We start from the raw sequence: 22,209 nt of genomic DNA, 5'->3' as shown, positions 1-22,209 counted from the left end.
GGCCCTTTCTTAGAAGACTTTGCACCAGTGGCAGTAGGGGTTGACATAGGATTGACTTGGTGAAGCTTGAGAATTTCCTAGTTGAACCCAAAGAAATCGTGATTGTGAAGATCTTGGAGAACTTCACTCATCTAAAAGATAAGAAATCCAACAAGTAGCCCCCACAACAAACCCTAAGTCAAAAAGGGGAATGGGGGTCCCCTAACCGATGGAAAGAGGCCCCCTCCAAATGAATGTCAAGAGGAATCAAATGATTCGCAGTGACAAACATCGGGTGCAAAATATCCAAGCATCGTGGGGAGATCAAGGGAAAAGAACAGAAGACGTGCAAGGGCAGTGTCAAACTGCCCAAAAGAGGCACATGGGGAACGAAAGCCAAAAATTCTTCGACTTCACCCCCTTTAATAATAATAATAACAAATATAAAATTTAATGACAGAAGAAAAAGAAACGCATCATCGGCCATCCACTGAAGGAGGTGTCACACAGGCGGCAACCATGACCATCATTCGAGAAAAAACAAACAAAGCAGACAAACATGCACATTATTTCCAAAGAAAAAGCCACTACCACTACTTGCCCTAGCAAACAAAGAAGAGGTATTTATATAGAAAGAAGGACTTACACAATGAGGGCAAGGCAGGGGTAGAGGACGACGTACAGCGGTAGTGCTTCACCTAGCAACGGTGAAGGAAGAGCAGGAGGAAATTGAGAACGTCTGGAATTTCGCTAAGTGGGTTTGAAAATCTAAAAATCGAAGGGTAGTAAAAATAACCCAGTTGAGAGAAGTGTTTGTTTTTGTAGGCCATTTGGGGTATGAAACATCATCAAATATGTACGGTCGGGGATCATAACAGTTCAAATCCCCTAATCCAACAGACAGGATGAAAAAGCATGATGAGAAGAAAGGGCGATAAAGACGTTTGAGTATCTTTCTGACATCGGCATTGATGGAGGGGTCTATCAATAGACGGGAAACAAATCGCTACATGTTAAAGAGACAAGGGAGAATGATGATGATCATAAATATGGCCCACGTGCTCGAGGCACGTGTCATAGCATTCATTGAGGCTGGAGACAGTGTAAAAGTCTTATTTATCTACGACTAAATAAGGCGTGGGGGTAAATGTTGTCCCAAGTTTTTCCCAATATACGTGGCAGTCTCAGCATAGGACACGTGGCAAACTAAGACCCATTACTCAGAGATGAGCAAAGTACTTAACCAAATAGCCTTTAAAGGAACCAATATCTAGTTCAAGAGCAAGCTCTCGGACGTAGGAAGAACAGCCCTACTTCCTCTCCGGGAGGTGAAGGGCGTATGAACTTCTCCGAACTAGAAAAACTCGAGACAAATTTTCACCTCACATTTAATGCGACATGGGGGAAGCGTCTGGGAACACCCATAAGAGGACGCGTCAAATGTCATAAATTCGTCTCTTAGCGATTACACAATAACCAATAGTGCAAGTGACAGCTCCATTATGAAGAATCACATCAGTCAAGAAGGGATGAAGGCTAATCTCACCTAAAACCTAGGCAACCTACTACATAGGTTATGCATGCCCTATTTTATACACTTGGGAACTTGTGCGTGCCCATGGAAGGGACTTAAAGACAATTAAGACCTTTTTTCTTCCTACCAATCGCTATAAATACCCGTCAACAAAATTAAGAAAGGGATCAAAAAAAGAACGCAGAACATTCTCTGTAAGAGACGCCCACCTATCAATAACAGAGACTCATTAATGCCCGAACCACGTAAAAACATATGCATTAATTCTTCCTAAGCTATCATTACTATATTAAATATTTAGTTACCGAAAACCTCAGTCAACACCTAGAAAATCCTAAAATATCAATTAAAATTATATATAACTAACTATTCAAAAATCTATGTTAATTTAACAAAATATAAATTTAATAAAATAAATTTCTAATAAAATAAAATACCATATAAATAATATTTATCTAATCTTATAATTTAAATTAATAAAATATATCTAAAACAATAAATATTTTAGAAATTGATATTTATAGTTAGCAATTAAAAATTATCTAGATTATCTTTAAATTTTATTACTATTTTAATGTCAAAATAAGATCATTTCATATTTTATTAATTAAATATGTATGTATTTGATCTTATAATTAAAATTAATAAATAACACAAAAAATAATCAAATTTCGAAATAACCAAAATAGTAAGTTTGCTGAGAAATTAATTTTTTCAAATTTAAAGCCTACTAATATATAAAATCAATTTAAATTAATAATAAAATTAATTTTAGTTTGATAATTAGATTTTTATTTAAGAAAATAAGATTCTACACAAAATTCTACCAAAATTTGAATTTTATTTCATTGGAAAATAATTTTTAGAAGTTAAAAAATGGAAAAAAAAAAAAAAAAAGCCAAATCTTAAGAGTGTGCAATGCATACTCCCCCGTGTGCGCATGGGTGTCATGGCTGAGCTTTGGAGGTTACATTCAGGGTCCTCGTGCAGTATTTCTCGATTAACTGCACCTTTGGATAGCCTCATGTCCGTGAAAACTCGAACAAGGCTTGTCCGAAGCCGTGTCTCGACCGAGTATCCCCCACCATCCGCCCGCGTGTGCTAGGAAACCCTAGCCTAGATATTTTTCAAACTTTGAAAAATCATAACTAATTCAATATTAATCCAAATAAAGTTCTGCAATAGCCAAAATTGCTTAATTTTTTACCAACTTTTCAAATAAAAAATTTCCATAACATAAATTAAATTATTTTTTATAGAAAATTTCATAATTCACATTCAATCATCAATTAAACATATAAACCAATATGAACACATCCAAATCATACAAACATCATTTTAAATCCATATTTCATGAAAATAAATTACCATGGCTCTGAGGCCAGTTGTTGGAACTTGTTTTACCAGGATTTAGATTTACTAACATGTATGTTGATTATAGAACAATAATCTAACATTGTAAATATGAATTTCCTAAAATAATGAAATAAACACATATAATGTTATAAAAAACCTTACATTGGTGGCAACGAAATATAATGTCTTCTTTCATTCAGATCTCCAACCCTTGTTCCTTTCTATCGTAGAGTATTACCAGGATTTGAACCTGGATCTCCTTAGATTATAGAATTCTTCACAATCTTCCACACTATATTTGAGTAATGACTTGAATTGTGTGGGCAAGTACTCTCTTCACTATATAGTTCGAAATCTTAAGGAGAGAAAAGAAGAGATTTTGAAATTAATAGGAGCCTCTCTTATTTTGTCTAACAAAGTGAATTTGAGTTATCAGCTTATGAAAATAAGAGCCTATAATTATCTATTTATAGGATTTTTCTCCTAGGGCTAGGATTTAAATTATATGGAATTAAAGAAAGATAAAATAATGGCTTAATTAATCCTTTAAGTGGCTGAACCTCTATGTGGGCCCTACAGGTTTCAATTTTGTTATTTTATTTAACAATTTACCTTTTCTTTCATAAATGTCATATTTTAATTCTAATCTTATAAATATCAAATCTATCTATTTAATAATTATAATTAATTATCAAATAAAATTGTCATTTAACTTATTTATTAATTAGACCTTACAAAGTCTCTTAATTAACAAACAAACCCTAAATCCTCTCTTTCTTCTCAATTAAGCCCTTGTTTAGTAAAAATTCATAAATTTTAATTGATTAATTAAAACCAATTAATTGAGTCTACAAGCCAATATTATCTCAACTAGTGGGGGGACCATAGGCATATATATTCAAGCTCCCAATAAGTAGATCTGAAATTTACCAAGTAAATTTTCTAACTTATTAATTCCTCCTGACTCCACTATAGATTCAGAATTGTACTCCTGATTACATAGAACGCTCTATATATTCTAAATATAGATACTGTATTAATTATTCATTATTTCAATCCAAATAATCAAAGATCATCTATAGATGATCTACATTGAGTAGGGACAAATTTACCGTTCTACCCTTCAATGTATTTTATCCTTAAAATATTTAGCTTCCTATAAATGATATTTCAATAAACTAATATAATTATTGACATAAGAGCTCTTCCATTTATCTCTATTAAGCCAAGCTTAAAGGAAATCATCATTTCACTTCTATGTCATTATAGAAGCTATAGATTTCGTATCTATGATTAGCGCTCCCACTCAATTGTACTACCGCGTTCTAAGATTAATTATTGGGCCGATCCTTTTGGTTAGCTTTAGCGAACAAGTTAAAAATCACCAATAATACAGTTAAACTAGAACCTAACCATATCAGGATTAAGATCTATTGACCTAAGATCAACTAAGTGATATTGACTTAGAAAGATATAACGATAAGTTTATGATATCTTTTCCAATGTCAATGTCGGTCTAGTCCGATGAATACTCCATACATCTGATACTAGTATGCTTCACGGATGCTTTGGAAAGGACATACCACATATCAATGTGTAAGTAACTTTATTGTTGATTATCACATCAGCGTAAATCTAGTGCACTGATAAATTATGGAACTAAAACTTTGAAGCATATAATCACAATTACTTTCTATTGTGATGAAATCACTATAATTGTGAATAACTATATGTTTTGGATTTAATAGAATTTGTAAATTAAACCATAAACATGAAAATAACATTTAAACTTAAATGACTTCTAATCTTCTATTGACTACAAATAAGATTATATTCAAATAGGTTTTATTTAGGGCATAAAATCCCAATAGCATGTGTGTGGTCCTCGGTCGTAAGCATGTGGTCCTCAGTTGTAGGAGTGTGATTGTAGTGTATCCTCGGTCGGGTCCTCAGACCTTGCAGGTGGCGTGGTGGTACGCCTGTCTTTTGCATGCCTTGTCCTTTGAATCCTCGTTCAATGACATTCTTGTCAACATGCACTCAAATGAGTTTCGTCTTACATTCATAACACATGCATGGTGCTACTCACTCTATGCAACACAACTCATGCTTGTGCATACCATGGCTCACATGCAATCCCTGCTACATGGGCTTGCATGCAAGCCCCCGAGGCTCACAACACATGCACACACGCATGCACTCAACACCATGACTCACATGCAAGCCCCCCACATGGGCTCGCATGCAAGCCCTCGAGGCCCACAACACACGTACACACACATATATGCTCGCATATGAGGTAAGCCTATTGAATGCAGCTTCATTATTCCCTTGGTAATTAGTTAACTAACCTCAGAAGTCAGCAGTGCTAATTTTTGGGGTTGACAACAGTGCTTTCAAAATTTGCCTAAAGGAAGAGATGAGAAAGTGAACTATTAGGGTTTTCTATCTTCTTCTCTTTCTTTATATAGGCATATAATATGTTTAGGTCAAATTATTTATTTAATTAAAATAATAGGTTAAATTGTTTTGACTGAAATTAAATGTCCCTCGAAATCTAATTCAAATCACCTTAGATCTAAACATATACATATTGTATCTTTTTAATTTAAACAAAAATTTATATTATTATTAATTAATTATATAATATAATTATTATATATATTAGGTAACTTAAGCTACGTATAAAAAAAAATTAAAACTTTTTATGTATATTTTAATTATTATTATTATTATAATTTTAATTAATTAATAAATAAATAATCAATAATAAAAAATTAAGCTTTTTATATATTATATTTAAATTCAAATTAAATTCTCAATAATTGTAAATTAAAACTTTAAATATAACAATTTATTAATTGATATCAATTTATCAGAATTAACAAATAAGCCTATATCTCTCTTCTCTTCTTAATTTAGCCCAACTTAGAGAAAAATTATGAAATTTGACATAGTCAATTTTTGAATTCTAATTGATTACATAAATCAATTAATTGAGTCTACACGATGATATTGTTGGAATTTATTTTACCAGGATCTTAGATCTACTCACAAGTATGTTTATTAACACCCTATATATGAACTTTCTAAAACGATGAAATAAACAGGTATAAAGTTTAAGAAACCTTACATTGGGTCCAGCGGAACATAATGACTCCTTCCGTTCAGATATCTAGCCCTTGATTCCTTTCTGTAGCAGAGCATTATCAATATCTGAACCTGGATCTCTTTCTCTGAATCTTTGATGCTGAAACTCCTTCTTGCTGAAAGTCTTTCTTCACGATCTTCCTCACTATGATTGAGGTATCACTTGCTGTGTGTGGGCACTACTCTCACACTAAGATTTTCGAAATTCAAGAGGGAAGGAGAAAAAGAAGGGTCGGCCAAAGATAGGGAGAGAGAAGGTGATGTCGCCCAATTAGTTACACTGCGGTCGCGGTAGTAAACGGGCTATATGTCGTATCCACAGGGAGGAAAAATACACTCAAAAGGACAATTAGTAATTTTACAAGAATAAAATATGAACCTTGAATGTGATGAGAATATTGAGAAATGATTTTTAAAAATTAAACAAGTAATTAAAATGAGAAGTGATCAGAAAATGATTATGGAAGACACAAGCTTTGTACATGCAATTATATTTTCCTAATAAAATTGATTCTTTAACCTCAACTATAATTCTACACCATTAATTATAGTTGGAAAATGTGTATGATTAAGCTCACTAGAAAAATATGTTCTCTAATTAAATTAAAACTACTTCTAAAAATACTATCATATTATATAATTTAAATCGACAAAATACCATTGGCAGAATGCAGTAAAAATCATATAATATAATAAACACTCTAATAATTAATAGCCTAACTTACATAAGAAAAGCATGACTGAACTTATATAAAAGGTACTATTAAATTTAAAGTGCAATTTAGAAGAAGAGAAATTTAATATAATAAATATGGAAATGAAGAACAAAGAGAATCAATATATTAGAAAAATAAAAATTACATGAACTTACACTTGAGTCTTGCCAAAGAAATTAGCCTAGAAAAGGCATTGTCTTTACACCAAAATTAATAAAGTAAAATAAAGAAGAAGGAAAGAAAAAGATAAAATTTTGGTATAATAACACTTCTAAAATCTGATGTTATTTTACAATGGAAAAGGGTTCAATTTATAGTGAAAGTTGGCTCTCCAAAAATGGTATTTTCGTGTACCATTTAGTGGGCTAAATGGCACAAAAAGCTGACTGTAGTGGTAGAAAATAACATGGGAGACACTTGGCGAGCTGGTGGAGAAAATGGAGCAATTGGTGAACGTGACCTACGCGCATCAGATGATTGTGGGAACAAACATGACTTTCTTTGCTGAAGTCCACTCACACGTTCAAATGATATGATATTGAGATGTTGTGTGAAGAGTGGGCTCTTGATCATTTGCATAAATATGTTGGGCTTTGACCTTGCTTTGGCCCACTTCTAGGCAGTTTACACGTGATTGACCAAGACCATTATATTCCTTTATATGCCATGGAATAAATGAGATGTGATTGGGCCATTGAATTGGGCTTTCACTTTGGACCAAATGTATATGAAGTTTCTTTTAGGAATACCATTTTTCTTTTGTTGCTTGGGCTTTTCAACTTCAAGAATGCCAACTGTAAATCACTTAACTCAAATCTAGGAACATAATTAAAGTTAATTAAATATTTTCAAATGAATACTTTTTTTCAATTAAAATTATGAAAATATTTAATTAAACTAATTTTATGTACACAATTAAATGCTTAAAATATACAAATTTGAGTCTTAATCAGAAGGCTCAGGTTTTTCTAAATTAGAAGTGTAGAAATTTAAGTGTAAATTTCCTGAAGCCTTCACTATCTATTTATAGCATTCCACTAGGGTTAAGTTTGAATTATTTGGCATTAAAATAATGAAAATATCAGTTTAAATTTCCTACAAAAGTGGCCGGCCCTATACTAGTGGATTTGGGCCTCACTTTTTGCAATTTTGCAGTTTTACCTTTTCTGCATCTGATTTTCTCAAAAACGCCAATTTTCAAATTCAACCATTTAAATGCCAATTCTAACTATTTAATAACTATAAATAATTATTAAATAATATTGTCATTTATCATATTTATTAATTGAACCATACAAAGTATCATTATTAACAAATATGCCCCTAAAACTCTTTCTTTACAATTTCGCCCTTACTTAGTGAAAAAATTCACAAATAGACATAGTCTAATTTGAGAATTATTATTGATTAATCAAAACCAATTATATGAGTCTTACAAACAATATTATCTCAACTAGTGCGGGGACCATGGGTCTATATAACCGAACTTCCAATAAGTAGATCAAGAATTTATTACTAAAATTCACTAACTTATTAATTCTTCGTTGAATCCACGCATAGAACTTAGAATTGCACTCTCAGTTATATAGAATGCTCTATATGTTCCACCATATAGATGCATCATTAATTATCTATTGTTATAATCCTAATTTGATCAATGATCCTCTATATGAATGATCTACACTGTAAAGGGATTAGATTACCGTAACACCCTACTATGTATTTTATCCTTAAAACACTTAACCCCGTATAAATGATATTTCAGCTTATGTGAAATGAGTACTCCACCATTTATGTTTGTTTGGTCAAGCTCGAAGGAGATCATCCTTTGCTTACTATTCGCCAGATAGAAGCTATAGATTCCATGTTTATGATAGCGCTCCCACTCAATTGCACTACCGTGTTCCCAAAATGTACGTATCACCCCGACCTAAAAGTAGGCTTAACTAACAAATCAAAGAACACGAATAGCCTCTCGAGATTGAGCCTAATCATATCAGGATTAAGATCATTTGATCTAGGATCAACTAGGCGATATTGACTTGAATAGATATTACGGTAAGTTTAATAAATCTAAGTCAAAGTTCAATATCGGTCCCTTCCGATGCATACTCCATGCATCCAACCTGAGCTTTACTTTAACCAATGCTCTGGAAAGAACATAGCACTTCTCCAAATGCAAGTAAACTCTGTTGTAGATTATCATATCAGTAAAACCCTATGTCTGATAAATCTAAGAAACTTTATTCACATAGTCATGTTTACTTTCCAGTGTGTCGACGGCACAATAAACAGGATCAAGTATGTGAAAAGGGTTTCAGATGAATTTATACATTATGTACATATAATCATGAAATAAATCATGTGAACCATGCAACATTAAATGTTATTTCTGATCTATATTAATAAGTAAATCTGATTATATTGAAATGAGTTTTATTTAGGGCATAAAACCCAACAAATATTATCCCAGACAATGTGGGGACCATGGGCCTATTTAACTAAACTCCTAATAAGTAAATTCAAAATTTATCAAGTAAATTTTCTAACTTATTAATTCCTCCTGACTCCACTACTTATTAGTAAATTTACCAAGCTACTTATTAGGAGCTTGGTTACATAAGCACATGATCCCCATATTTTTTAGGATAATATCATCTTGTAGACTAAATTAATTAATTTAATAAGTCGACTAGAATTCGAAAATAGACTCAGTCTTTTTGAGAATTTTTACCAAGTTTTGGGCAATTTTGAGAAGAAAAGAGAAATATGGATTTATTTGTTAATTAGTAAATTTTGTAAGACTCATTAATAAATATATTTAAATTTTATTTTATTTGATAATTATTTATAATTATTAAAATAAAATTAGTATTTAAATAATTAGATGAGAAAAGTGCTAAAATTAGAAAAGACACTTTTGTTTCATTAGTTGAAATAAAATAGTGAAAATCTAACTCTAAAGCCCATATGTATATTTTCAGCCCTAAGAGAAAGATTCAACCCATGTTTTTACTCCAAGTCCATCTCATCTAAACCTAACCCCAAGTAAATACCTATATAAAGAAAGAGAAGAGAATCGAAGGCTAATGTTACTTCTTCCTCTTCTCTTAATTTTTTGAATTCGCCATGAAAACTCTCTCTCAAGTTTGTTCCAAAGGTGATTTGAATATTCGCTCACACTATTCAAGGTGATACTCAGGCCTTTGTGGAAGACTGTAATGAACACAATCGAAGGAGAAGAAGATCCAGGTTCAAATCTTGATAATGCTCTGCTATAGAGAGGAATCAAGTGCTAGAGATCTGAATGGGAAAAGTCATATTATTTCGCTACCATCACTGTAATGTTTTCTTAATCTCATATGTGTTTATTTATCATTTTTAGGAATTTTATATTTAGAATGTTAGATTATCGAATCATAATCAACATACATGTTAGTAAATCTAGATCCTTATAAAATAATTTCCAACTAGTAGCAGTCATGAGTGCTTCACCCCATAAGAACTTTGGTAGATTTGATCTATTCATCGTGCTTCTAACCATGTCTATTAGAGTGCAATTTCTCATTTCAACAACATCATTTTGCTTAGGTGAACCAGGCATAGTGTATTAAGCAACTATACCATTTTCTTGTAAGTACTTAGCAAAAGGCCCCATGTGTTGTCCAGATTTTGTATAACAACCATAATATTCTCCTCCACAATCCGAATGAAAAAATTTAATGACTCTTCCTAATTGTTTCTCAACCTCATTTTGAAAGACTTTGATTTTTCAAGAGTGTCAGATTTTTCTTTAATCAAGTAGGTGAGACCATAACGAGAAAAATCATCGATGAAAGTTATAAAATATTTGTTTCTACACAACATGGTGGAATAAGGTCCACTAATGTCAGTGTGGATAATTTCTAATAAAGATTGAATATGGTTGGCAGTCTTCTTTCCATATTAGTCAATTTTTCACTAGTACAATCAACACAAGTATCCCGACCAAAAGCATCAAGAAGAGGAATAATCTCAGCTTTAACTAAGTGATCAACCCTTTCTTTAGAAATATGACCCAATCTTTGTGACAAAACAATAAGGGTATTTTCTTAATATAAGATCTCTTACTCACAATATTCACGACATTAAAAGAGAAAGCTAAGGGAGCCAATGGCAATTTGTAAAGACTATCAGAATAAAAATAATTTCTAATAATTTGGAAGTCAAGCATAATGTCAATATTATTATTGGCAAAAAGAAAAGAATATCCTTGTTTAACCAAAAGCGGAAGCAAAACTATTCAAGACAATCTCAGCTATAAACTGTAATTTAAAAATAAATGTGTCAATATAGATAACATCAACTCCAACATCATTTCCCACTTTAAGCTTTGACTCACTCTCATTTGGCTTGAGATCCCTTAGCCCCTTTAAGATAGTAGAAACATGAACAGTTACACCACTATCTAACCACCAAGAATATATAGGAACATCAACTAGATTAGATTCAAAACAAACACAAGCTAATGGGTTACATAGTTGTGCTTGCTTCTTTTCTAACTAAGTCTTAAATTTATGAGAGTCCATTCTCTTATGTTCCAATTTTAAAAGAAGAAACACTTGACAAGTGTATTTTGACTTTCCATTGTTATTCTTTTGTTCAGTCTTATGCTCCTTTCCATTACCATTCTATTTAGAAGCATAATCATTCTTATTCGTGAATTTTCCTTTTCCTTTCTTGGTCTTGAGTTAAGAAACATAGTGAGCAGATTTAATCTTCTCCTTTTAGAGCTTGCTTTCTTCAACTACACACTAAGAAAGTAGGTCATTGGCACTCTATATTTATTATAAATGTTGTAGGTTGTCTTGATAAGACTAAAAGAGAAAATAAGTGCATGAAGAGCACGATCAATAATGTAAAAATCAAGAAGAGAAATATTATGATCTTTCAATTTAGACTAACATTCTTAATTTTCAGAATAAATCTCTTACTTCATTTGATTCATTATACTTAATGTTGTCATTCCATCCATAAGATGTCCAGTTTCGACATTTTTACCAGTGTCATATAGTTTCTCTACAGTATTGAAAAACTCTTTGGCATTTGTAGTGTCCAGAAAACTACTCAATAGATGTTCAAGAATGGATCTTTTTATAGTAATAAGACTAAGACAATTTGACTTTTCTCATTGTGTATGAAGAGTTTTTTGGGCAGCAGTACTGGTATCAGTACCATCAACAAGTTTTTCTTCTCCCAAGCGTAAGTCGAAAACCATTATGCCTAAAGTAAATTCCAGATCTCGTTTTCATGCCTTAAAGTTGGACGCATTCATAATTTGGATGGAAGCGATATTGTTATTCACAGATTGGAGATAGAATACCCAAAAAAATAAAACTTGATCAAGCTATATGAGCAATGTAATTAGAAAATATTTTAGAGTCAACTGGTCATTATAAACTCTTATTTGGGGTGAGAATATAACACACACTTGATCTACCTTCACAAAGTTAATAATGAAGAAAAAATACATATCAATTAAGAATTTATCACCTTTGGGCAAATAAATTTTTTTAAAAAATGTATATTAATTCAAGCCAAAAAAATAATAATAAATATATATATTTCAATTATTATCTTTAGACGAATAATTGAAATATACACATTTAATATTAACCCATTTCATAGAAAGTGAACTAATATATATAACTACTATCTTTGGGCAAGTAATTACACATATAGCCAACCAAAATAAGTAATATTTTTTACAATATATAAAATTTGGTGATAAAACAATCATTGAAAATTAACAATTTTCAACTAAATTTCTAAAAGAGATATATTAATTGCTTATAATATATCAATAATCGAAAAATAAAGTATCCACCATAATACATTATTTTTGCATCAAATAATCAAGTTTTTACAACTTTAGAAGAACAAATAATGGAAAGATATGAAAGTAAGAATATTGGTAGAGATTACTAAAGATAAAACAAAATAAGCGAGTGACCAAAATAAGAGAGTGACTATGTCAAACAGAACAAGAAGAAGCCCAAAAAAATTTGTATGATTTAGAGATTTCAAAAAATCATCAAAAATTATTTTCAATAATTTTTTAACTGCATAATTACCATTAAAACAATAATAATTATTAAACAAAGTCAAAAAATTAACTAAAATCATAGAGAAATCAGAAATTTAATTCTAAGCACGCTGAAAAAAAGAAACATCAAAAAAATGACATCGAGAATAGTCGCACACTCCCCCACTCGCTGACGCCAAGAGTGGGCTTGGCTGGAAGAGTTGTCTTCAACCTCTAGTCAGATCCCAGGCAGCTCGCGTGACCCAGGTTCGTGCCAGGCAGGCCGAGACGAAATTTTTGCCATTAAATGCATGAAATCGACAATAAAAAGAGGGGTTTGGATCAGGATTGGATTTCTAATCAAATATCAATCTATGGTGTTAATTTTGAGTACAAACGTCTAAAATTTAGTAGATTTGATTGTGAGTAATCTGAAAACTATAAACCAAAAAGAACCCCATTCTCGTATGTATCTCATCCAATTCAAAAATAAATGATGTTAGAAACATTATTTATTAGTCGGTAATGAGATATACACAATCAATTTCAGATTATAATCAACACAATCAAAAATTCCAAAATTAACATTATATAATTATATAAACTCTAAAATTTTAATCTTAAAATTCTCTCAAATTACTGAACGATTACGATTTTAAGCATATAATATATCAAAAGAAAACTTATAACAAGAAGAATAAAAGCCCTAATGTTTCAAGATTAATTTATAAAAAAATCATCATAAAATAATAACAAAATTGATATATAATTTAAAAAAATTAACATATATCAATCAATTGTTAAATAAAATATAGATCCTATATCATATACAATTGGCAATTTGATACCACATATTAGAAAATAAAATAAACCATGATACAAAATTTATATATAATTTAAAACACAATAATAATTAGGTATACATGCATAATTAATCCATATCAATTACTTTAATTTAATAGTGCAATACTATCAACTAAATCTTCTTTCCTAAATATCTAAATCAGAAACAGATTTATTTTATTCGATTATCAAAAGATATACAATTGAGATAAAATAATATGTATTTATAGAATTAGGAAAGACACTTAACTACTTAATCTTAGTTAGACAAATATTAAACTTATTAACTATTAATCACTAACAATATAGACTAACACGATAAAAAACTATCTAATCAACTCATATCTCATTAAAACTAATAAAAATTAATATAAATTCAAATAAAAATCTAACATTGTAATAATATGAAATTCACAAATCTGAGTGCATTGGCAAATAAAATGTTGTGAGATCAAAAAAGGGGTTTCGGAAGGGGAACAGAAACAAATGAAATTTCCAGGTCAGAATTTCAAACATACTATATTAATCTGTCTACATTTAAAACGAGATATTGCTTCTTCCTCTACTTAATATTATTTATTATACAATATCAATGCTACTAATCACACATTTCACTAAAAATTGCTTTCAATAAAAATACATTATACTTTACAAACATGATTATGCTAGAGACATGAGCTTGCTTTGCTCTTCGAAATCAATACCGTCCAGGGCTTTGTTTGGGTCTTTGATTGAGCTCAGATCTAGGTTTTGCCAATTCAACAAATATTACCCTTCCGTCCAAAAACTGGAGAAAAAAAAAGAAAAAAGAAAAGAGTAAAGAGTTTTTACTTGATTTCAGAAATGAATCAACTAACACAAGGAGACAAGAGCATGACAACATGATTTGCCCCAAAACACCTCACATGATCGGATGAGGACAGCATTTCTAAAAGACTATTAAGCTGTTTTTATAGCACCATAAAAAGTACTCAATAATACCCAAAATCATATCTACCAAAAATAGTGACACCACACAAGCCTTGATCTTCATAGAACATGGCCTGAAAGCTTGAACTTCAATTTCGAGTTGGACATGTGAGACTAACCCTTCTCTCATGTTTGACCATTTGAGTTTCTCCTACTTGGATATATGTAGCTCTAAATTACTATGTCAAAAATAATGCACAATACATATGGTGCATACTTATAAATAGAGATTACAACAAGATTGAGAATAATAATTTTAAAAAAAAAAAAAAAAGTAAAGAGAGGAGACATGAAGAAGATAATAAAGGAATAAAAAGATTTGAGATCTGTAAACAGACAAATATGAATTAAAGTATGAGTGACCGACAATAAAAAACAGAAAAGAGTAATATGTTTAATTCTAATAATAATACATGAATAAGGTCATCTTTAGAACATAAGATCAGATTGTATATCCAAAATTTTATCATGCTCTTTCGTTATGTAACTAGAGAATTATGTTTACTAATAAGTAATAAGATTCAATGAAAAGGTAGTTAGTTTTTTGTTTACTTATTTTATTAAAATTAGGGAAGAGAGAATTTTATTAAATATGGGATAAAAGAAAATAAATATTTCTCCTACTATTTTTATAAAGAATGTCACTAAGGATAATGATTTTTATTTATTTTTTAATATTAAATACACAAGGATAATTTTGTCTTTTAAAATATGTCTTACAAAATAACTGCCATATATTATAATTTAACTATAAATGAAAATTTAGTCAATTTTTACATTCCGATTACGTTTCCTGATAAAGTAAATAAAATATTTCATTATAATTCCATTTTTAAACAATTTCAGCAAACAACATATTACAAATATTGATTGCGATTATTTTTTATTTATTACGTTAAATTTCTCTATTAATTTATTCCGATTATGAATACTATATAATAAAAGTGAATAGTCCTTTTCTAAAAAAAAAAGAAAAAAAGTGAATAGTCAGCCACCTAATTGATCCATCTACCATGAAATATTTTAATCTCATTTAGAAATAAAATAATAATAAAAAAAATTGCCTTAATATACACTATTTGTAAGTATCACCCTTATTTCTGCCACAAGAGTTTCAGCCATTACATGCTGAACTTTTAGCAACTCGAGCGGGTGTACAGGTAGGCTTACAGAGAGGATTTCCTAGCTTTTGCTTAGTCAGATTGTTTACAGGCTATACAGTTAATTTGTATTAAGGATGAGAGGTGTTGGGATGTTGATGGGTTGTTGAAAAATATTAGGACTGTGTTTCTTAATGATTGTGAAAAATATTAGCTTTTGTGCATAGAGAAGCTAATCAGGTAGCTCATGTGTTAGTTAATCGAGCCTTGTACTACAAAACTAGTGCAATGTGGATTGGGGGTTAATCCCCCATGTGATAGTCAAGATTTACAGCTAGACTTGCCTAATCCTTTGTAATTGTTGCTATGAATGAATGAATGAATCCATTTCAAAAAAAAAAAAGAAAGAAAGAAAAAAGAAAACCTGCCACATTAGTGTGTAACATTGTGTCTACAGCTAGACTTGCCTAATCCTTTCTAATTTTTGCTATGAAGGAATGAATGAATCCATTTCAAAAAAAAAAGAAAAAGAAAACCTGCTACATTAGTGTGTAAAACAGTGTCTCTAATAGCATTCTTTCAAATACTTCTGCTAAACTTATCCATTTATATACCATAGATTTAAAGTTTAAAACATCCGATTTACATATTCTGTTGAGTGCACTATATCATACATTCATTGATCTTATTTTCTAAACAATATATAACTTTAATGTTGCATTTACAAGACCTACCTTTCCGTGCATTCCCTCAATAGCCTTTTTAGATTCTTCCTCAGTTTCATAGCTAAGGAAAGCAAACCCTCTTGGCCTTTTTGCTATTTTATCCATCACCAAATTGACTGTATAAGAAGAAAGAGGAAATCCTATTACCTTCAAAAAAACAATCTTTTAAGAAAAAAGAGAAAGATACTATTACATTGATATGTAACAGCAGTAGAACCAACAAGCACAGTACAGCATCTGATTTTACCTTCAACAAGCTGCCCAAAATTTTCGAAAGCATTTCTTAAACTCTCTTCTGTGGTGCGGAATGAGAGCCCTGCATGAAGAGATTATTAGCTGTAGCTTTTTTTTTTGGCTTTCTCTAACATTACTACTACAATACAGATCTACTTAGAGATGCATAATGTATTCTAGGAAACTAGTAACAAATTATAGTTAGTTTAATACAAATTCAAGGAATGTTCTGGCAAACCGTTAACCTGCATCAACATAACTACAAATATAAGAGGAAAGAATAGTGAAATATAGCTACAAGTTGTGTTAGGTGTGCAACCAAAGTCTCACATTAGCTAAATATAGGGAAGATCATGGGTATATAAGGATGGCCAATATGAGTATTGGGATGCTTTTTGGGTAGAGTTTAAAAGCAAATTCATGAGGGCTAAGGTCCAAAGTAGACAATGTGAAGATAGATGATGTCCATGAGAAATGTTTTTCATGCAAATGATATAGAATAGGCATAATTCCAGCTTTCCAGTCCCTTCAGTCAAAAATGGTCCAAACTTATCTACCTTGTAAAATGTATGGTGTCATTTGAAAATGGTTCGGCTGTTAAGATAGATATAATACCAGTTTTTCAATCCATTCTCTGTTCATATCTCCAAATCCATTCTCTTCTTATCTTAGATAACATTCCACAACTTCCAGCCTTCCATCCCTCAAACATCAGAACTTTCACATCATAATGGATTAGTATATTCTACGTGGTCTACAACCAACAGTTCAGAATCCATAGACCCATAACATAATCTGATAAGCATATCTGGGAAAAATCTTAATTCATCTAAAATAACTATTCTTCCCAGTCTATTAGCAATGCATAATTGAGCCTAAACTGTTCAAAATTCTTCCATTTTAGTTCTGTAAAATCATTTCAACAACCATAGACTGCAACTTCAACTCAAAATTCCAGCCATGCTCACAACATAAATCAATAGCCATATTGAATAATAATAAAAAAAAAAGCAAGGTCGAAAAACAAAAGGAAAAAACTAGCAGAAAGCCCAATTAACATGATGTATCATCAAGACCAAACTTCAAATGGGAAAGAAGCTAACCACTGACGTAGAGCTTAGTAGAAGCTTTCGCGTTCGTCGAAGAAGAAGAAGAAGTAGAGGCCGAAACAGAGGAGCGACCATGTCTGAATTTTAAAGACAAGGAAGGGAATGAGGTCCTACTGAGACTGCATTCTGGTTGCGAAGAAGAAGAAGAAAAAGAAAACGGCGACCTGCCCAGATAGAATTTTCGTGCGGTTATGGTAGAATTTATTGGAGTTGGAAAGCCTGTGAACTGAAGGTTGGCAACCATTTCTGCTGCCATAGAACCACAGACCGACTGTCCTTACCAATTAGTCAATTACGATTACGAAGAAAGAATGAACCAACTCCAACTCCAAGGATAGTAACTCAAATAAATTGCATTTGGAGCCCTTCTATATTTGGTTGTTATATATGTCTTATTTGTAAGGTTGTTCCCTAAATTATCTAAGATTTAGTAAGTTGGTTTTTAAATGTTACATTTTGGTGAATTAATCCCAAGACTATCTAAGGCTAGCAGGGCCACCCTGATAAAATCTGTGGGCCTGGCTATGCCTGTATATGCCATACAATCTACCAAGCTTTTCTAATCGCTTGTGCTCGAAAATTGATGGCTTGGTCCGTGACTTTTGGTGGGGTTTCGAAAAAAGATAATCATTGAATTCACTTGAAGGCTTGGGACAAAATGTGCCTGCCTAAATCCCGAGGAGGTCTGGGTTTTAGGAAAACAAAAGCGATGAACCAGACCTTTTTGGCTAAATGGGACTGGAAACTCCTTACAGGTTGTCAATCTTTATGTTGTAAAATTCTTGAAGCCAAGTATCTTAGAGGCCAAAATATCCTCAAGTGCAGAGCTAAAGTTACTGATTCTTGGTTTTGGAAAAGTTTGGTGAAAGCAACTGAGATCCTTAGGCGTGGGGCCTGTAAAGTGGTTAGTGATGGTAAAGATACGAGGATCTCGGAGGACCCTTGGATCACTCATGGTCAAGGGTTCTACCAAACTACGACTAGTAACCAATCCCAGAATTTTACTATGGTGTCCGAACTTTTGACGGAAATTGATGATTGGGACATGATTAAACTGAACGGCCTCTTTAATCAAGAAACTGTTACCGCCATTTTGAAAGGGGGCCAACCCTCAGACCAAGGGAGTGATTACTAGGTGTGGACCAAAGAAGGAAATGGTCAATTTACCAGTAAATCGGCATACTTAATTCAAGCAATGAAACGAGCCCCACACTATGATGTGGCTCCTTCTCATTGGAACAAAGTATGGAACAACAAAATTCTAGAGCGCCACAATGTTATTGTTGGGTTTTATGCCCTAAATAAAACTCTTTACAATCTGATTAGTTATCAATATAAGGAATTTGAAGTGATTGATGTTTGCATGAATTTTACATGCTGATGGTTTAATATGTTTATTACATTTACACACAAAATCAGTTAAATCCAGATCATATGTTTATTCACATTTACAGTATCGTCAACACAGTGGAATGTGATTGTGATCATATGAATCAAAAGACTTGGTCCCTGTTTCATCAGTGTTATTGGATTTACACTAATGTGATAATCAGCGATGATGTGTACTTACACTTGGAGTAAGTGTTATGTTCTTTCCAGGACATTAGTAAGGTATACTAGTTTCGAATGTATGAAGTATACATTGGACTGGACCGATATTGCAACTAAGTTAAGATATTACAAACTTACCGTTATATATATATTTTCAAGTCAATATCAGTAGTTGATCTTAAGATTAAAAGAATCTAAATCCTGATATGCTTAGGCTCAACTCAGGAGTGCTATTCATGTTCTTTGATTTATTAGTTAAGCCTACTTTTGGGTCAGGGTGATACGTATATTTTGGGAACATGATAGTATGATTGAGTGGGAGTGCTAAACATAAATATGGAATCTATAGCTTCTACTGGTGTATAGAAGTCAAGTGATGATTCCCTTCGAGCTTAGCAAATAGAAGTAAATGGATGAGCTCTTGTTTAACTGACTCATTATTAGATCACTAAACACCATTTACAGGTAGCTAAGTGTTTTAAGGGGCAAAATACATTGAGGGGTGAGAACGGTAAAGAAATCTCATCTTGATGTAGATCATCTATATAGAGGATCTTTAAATCACAATAAGATTATAACAATGGTTAAATGAGATAGCATATTGATATCGTGAAACATATAATATGCTCTATATAAGTCTGAGAGTGCAATTCTAAGTTCTAAGAGTGGATTCAACGAAGAATTCATAAGTAGGAATTTACTTGGTAAATTTGGTTCACTTATTGGAAGCTCAGCATATAGATCCATGGTCCCCATTCTAGTTGAGAACATTCTGCTTCTAAGACTTATTAATTGATTCGTGATTGATCAATTATAATTCTAAAGTTAGACTATGTCTAATTTGTGAATTTTCACTAAGCAGGGGTGAAATTGTAAAGAAAAGAGATTCTAGGTTTATTTATTTATTAATGGACTTTATATGTCTAGTTAATAATTAAATTAAATGACAATATTATTTAATAATCTATTTTAGTTATTAAATAATTAGTTTTGGCATTTAAATGGTTAGAATTGGAAAATTGGCGTTTTTGAGAAAATAAAAATAAAATTTGTTAAAACTGCAAAATCAAGTGGGGCCCATTATCACACCATGGCCGGCCACTATTTGTGGAAATTCAAATTAATATTTTCATTATTTTAATGCCAAATAATTCCTAACCTAAACCTAGTAGTTGCCTATAAATAGAAAGTGATGGCTCAGTCAAAAAACACAATTCATAAGTTATCTGACAGAAATTTCTCTCTTCAGAAAAACTGAGCCTTCCCTACTTTCTATACCTGGCCGAAACCCTCTTCTCTTTTCTCTTCATAAATTTCGACCCTAGTGAAAGAGTGAGTGCCCACACACAGCAAGCAGTAACTCAATCATAGATTGGAAGACTGTGAAGGATCAAACTCAAAGAAGAAGGACATTCGAGCTCAGATCTTGATAATACTCTGCGACAGAAAGGATACAAGGGTTATAGATCTGAGTGGAAGGAGACATTAATTCCGCTGCATCAATGTAAGGTTTTCTTAACTTTATATGTGTTTAATTTATCGTTTTAGAAAGTTCATATTTAGGGTGTTAAACAACATACTTGTGAGTAGATCTAAGATCCTGGTAAAATAATTTCCAACAACTAGCCTCAGAGCCATGGTAATTGATTTGCTTGCAAGAAATTTGGACTTTAAAACGATTATTTGTTATTTGGATGGTTTCATGTTGTATTGAGTGTTATATGATGATTGATTGATGTTTGTGAATTTTCGTGAAAAATAATTGAATATTTGTTTCTGGAATTATTTTTATTGGATAGTATGGAAAAAATTAAGCAAGTTACTTTTTTACAGAACTCAATTTCGATTTAATTTGAATTAGTTATGATTTTTTGAAGTTTCGAAAAATATCGGAGTCGTGCAACTGTTCACGAGCGCGCGCACGAGGCTTGTCCCTCGGACAGCATGTGCGCAAACAACCTGGTTGTCTGAATTTCTGGGCTCCGCGCACGGAGCAGGCTGCTAGCAGCCTTCTGCGCCGCACAATCTCGCCCATGCAGCCTCCATTGTGCGCGCGGACAGTATGCTTGGCATACTGTCCGTACATCTCACAAATTTTTCGTTTTTCTTCGTTTTTTCATGCTTTTTCATTGATTTAAGTTCCGATTTTTATTGTAGTTTTGTATTTATATATTTACTATTCCTAATTCAATTCTAATTATCATAATTAATTTATTTAATATTTTTTTTATTTTAATTAATGATATTAATGTAATTTGAATTTGAAATTAGTAAATATCTATCTTTTTGCTTAATTTTCTATCTTATTTTTAAATTTGATTATATCTTATCTTATTTTTAAATTTAAGGTCAGATATTTAATTTTTTAAAATTAGTTTTTTTAAATAATTTGACCTTATTTAAATTTAAAATAAGATAACCATAATCATGTAATTTTAAATAGATGTAAGATATTTTGCTAACTTTTAAATTTTGTTATTTTATTTATTTAAATTAAGTTTAAAATCTGAAAAAGATATTTAATTTATCTTTTTTAATTTTTATTTATAAAATAACATTTAATTTTTAAAAGTAGTTAGCAAATTTTGAAATGTTATTTAGGTTAGTTGAAACCTATTTTTTCAAAATTGTAGGTTTAATTTTAAATATATTTTTTTAAATAATTTCGAAATTAAATATTTTTTTTATTTTCGAAAAATGAATTTTTTTATTTTATTATTTTCGAAAAATTAAATATTAATTCTTATTTATTATTTAATTATTTTATTTTCGAAATTTAATTATTTAAAATTAAATAAATCCTACTTCCAACTATCCAACTAACCTTGTTGCAGGAGTATGTGGTTTTAGCTTGTGTGTAAGTTTTCAAAACATATTAT

The 22,209-nt window shown here is 31.3% G+C and overlaps 1 protein-coding gene across 1 annotated transcript; it reads right to left on the bottom strand.

Moving 5' to 3' along the window:
* Positions 1 to 14,134: 14,134 nt before the first annotated feature.
* LOC115715189 (organelle RRM domain-containing protein 6, chloroplastic) lies at positions 14,135 to 18,227 on the bottom strand. The gene is made up of 4 exons (XM_030644018.2): positions 17,774 to 18,227; positions 16,684 to 16,752; positions 16,446 to 16,552; positions 14,135 to 14,429 (listed from the first exon to the last, which is right to left on the bottom strand). Exons 1-4 carry the CDS (start codon positions 18,033 to 18,035, stop codon positions 14,340 to 14,342), a joined length of 528 nt encoding a protein of 175 aa, XP_030499878.1. The 5' UTR covers positions 18,036 to 18,227; the 3' UTR covers positions 14,135 to 14,339.
* Between the last annotated feature and the right edge of the window lie 3,982 nt (positions 18,228 to 22,209).

The sequence above is a fragment of the Cannabis sativa genome, chromosome 4 (assembly GCF_029168945.1).
Source record: "Cannabis sativa cultivar Pink pepper isolate KNU-18-1 chromosome 4, ASM2916894v1, whole genome shotgun sequence".
Lineage (NCBI taxonomy): Eukaryota > Viridiplantae > Streptophyta > Magnoliopsida > Rosales > Cannabaceae > Cannabis > Cannabis sativa.
This window is presented reverse-complemented; position numbering and strand designations above follow the sequence as displayed.